This window comes from Lipotes vexillifer, unplaced genomic scaffold (genome assembly GCF_000442215.2).
Source record: "Lipotes vexillifer unplaced genomic scaffold, Lipotes_vexillifer_v1.1 scaffold792, whole genome shotgun sequence".
NCBI lineage: Eukaryota > Metazoa > Chordata > Mammalia > Artiodactyla > Lipotidae > Lipotes > Lipotes vexillifer.
In genome coordinates this window covers 573,151-573,404 of record NW_006795663.1, presented here as the reverse complement: position 1 = coordinate 573,404, position 254 = coordinate 573,151, and the positions used below count along the sequence as shown (strand labels likewise).

Genomic DNA, 254 nt, shown 5'->3' with positions numbered 1-254 from the left:
TTTCCCTACTGTGATGTTCATCTTTTTCTTATCCATTTTTAATAATGTTTTTAATATTAGGGAAATTAACATCTGCCTATGTTAAATATATGTGCTCTGAATTAGAAATGATCTCATGCTACCTAATTACTAATGTTGGAGCCATTGCCTCTTTACAACTCACCGTCCAAACCCATCTTCTGTGGTGTGTGCACTTGCCTCTCCTAGGGGAGCCCTTCAACGGCCAGCTGGTACCAGAAAGGGGGAACCAGCAG

At 40.9% G+C, this 254-nt stretch overlaps 1 protein-coding gene across 1 annotated transcript in view; it reads left to right on the top strand.

The window, feature by feature from the left end:
• THSD4 (thrombospondin type 1 domain containing 4) overlaps positions 1 to 254 on the top strand; it is a 566,919-nt gene that overhangs the window by 545,992 nt on the left and 20,673 nt on the right. Inside the window, 1 exon segment of the mRNA XM_007467843.1 lies at positions 208 to 254. This exon segment is cut by the window's right edge and continues 12 nt beyond it. Within this exon segment, the coding sequence (XP_007467905.1) occupies positions 208 to 254 (47 nt within the window).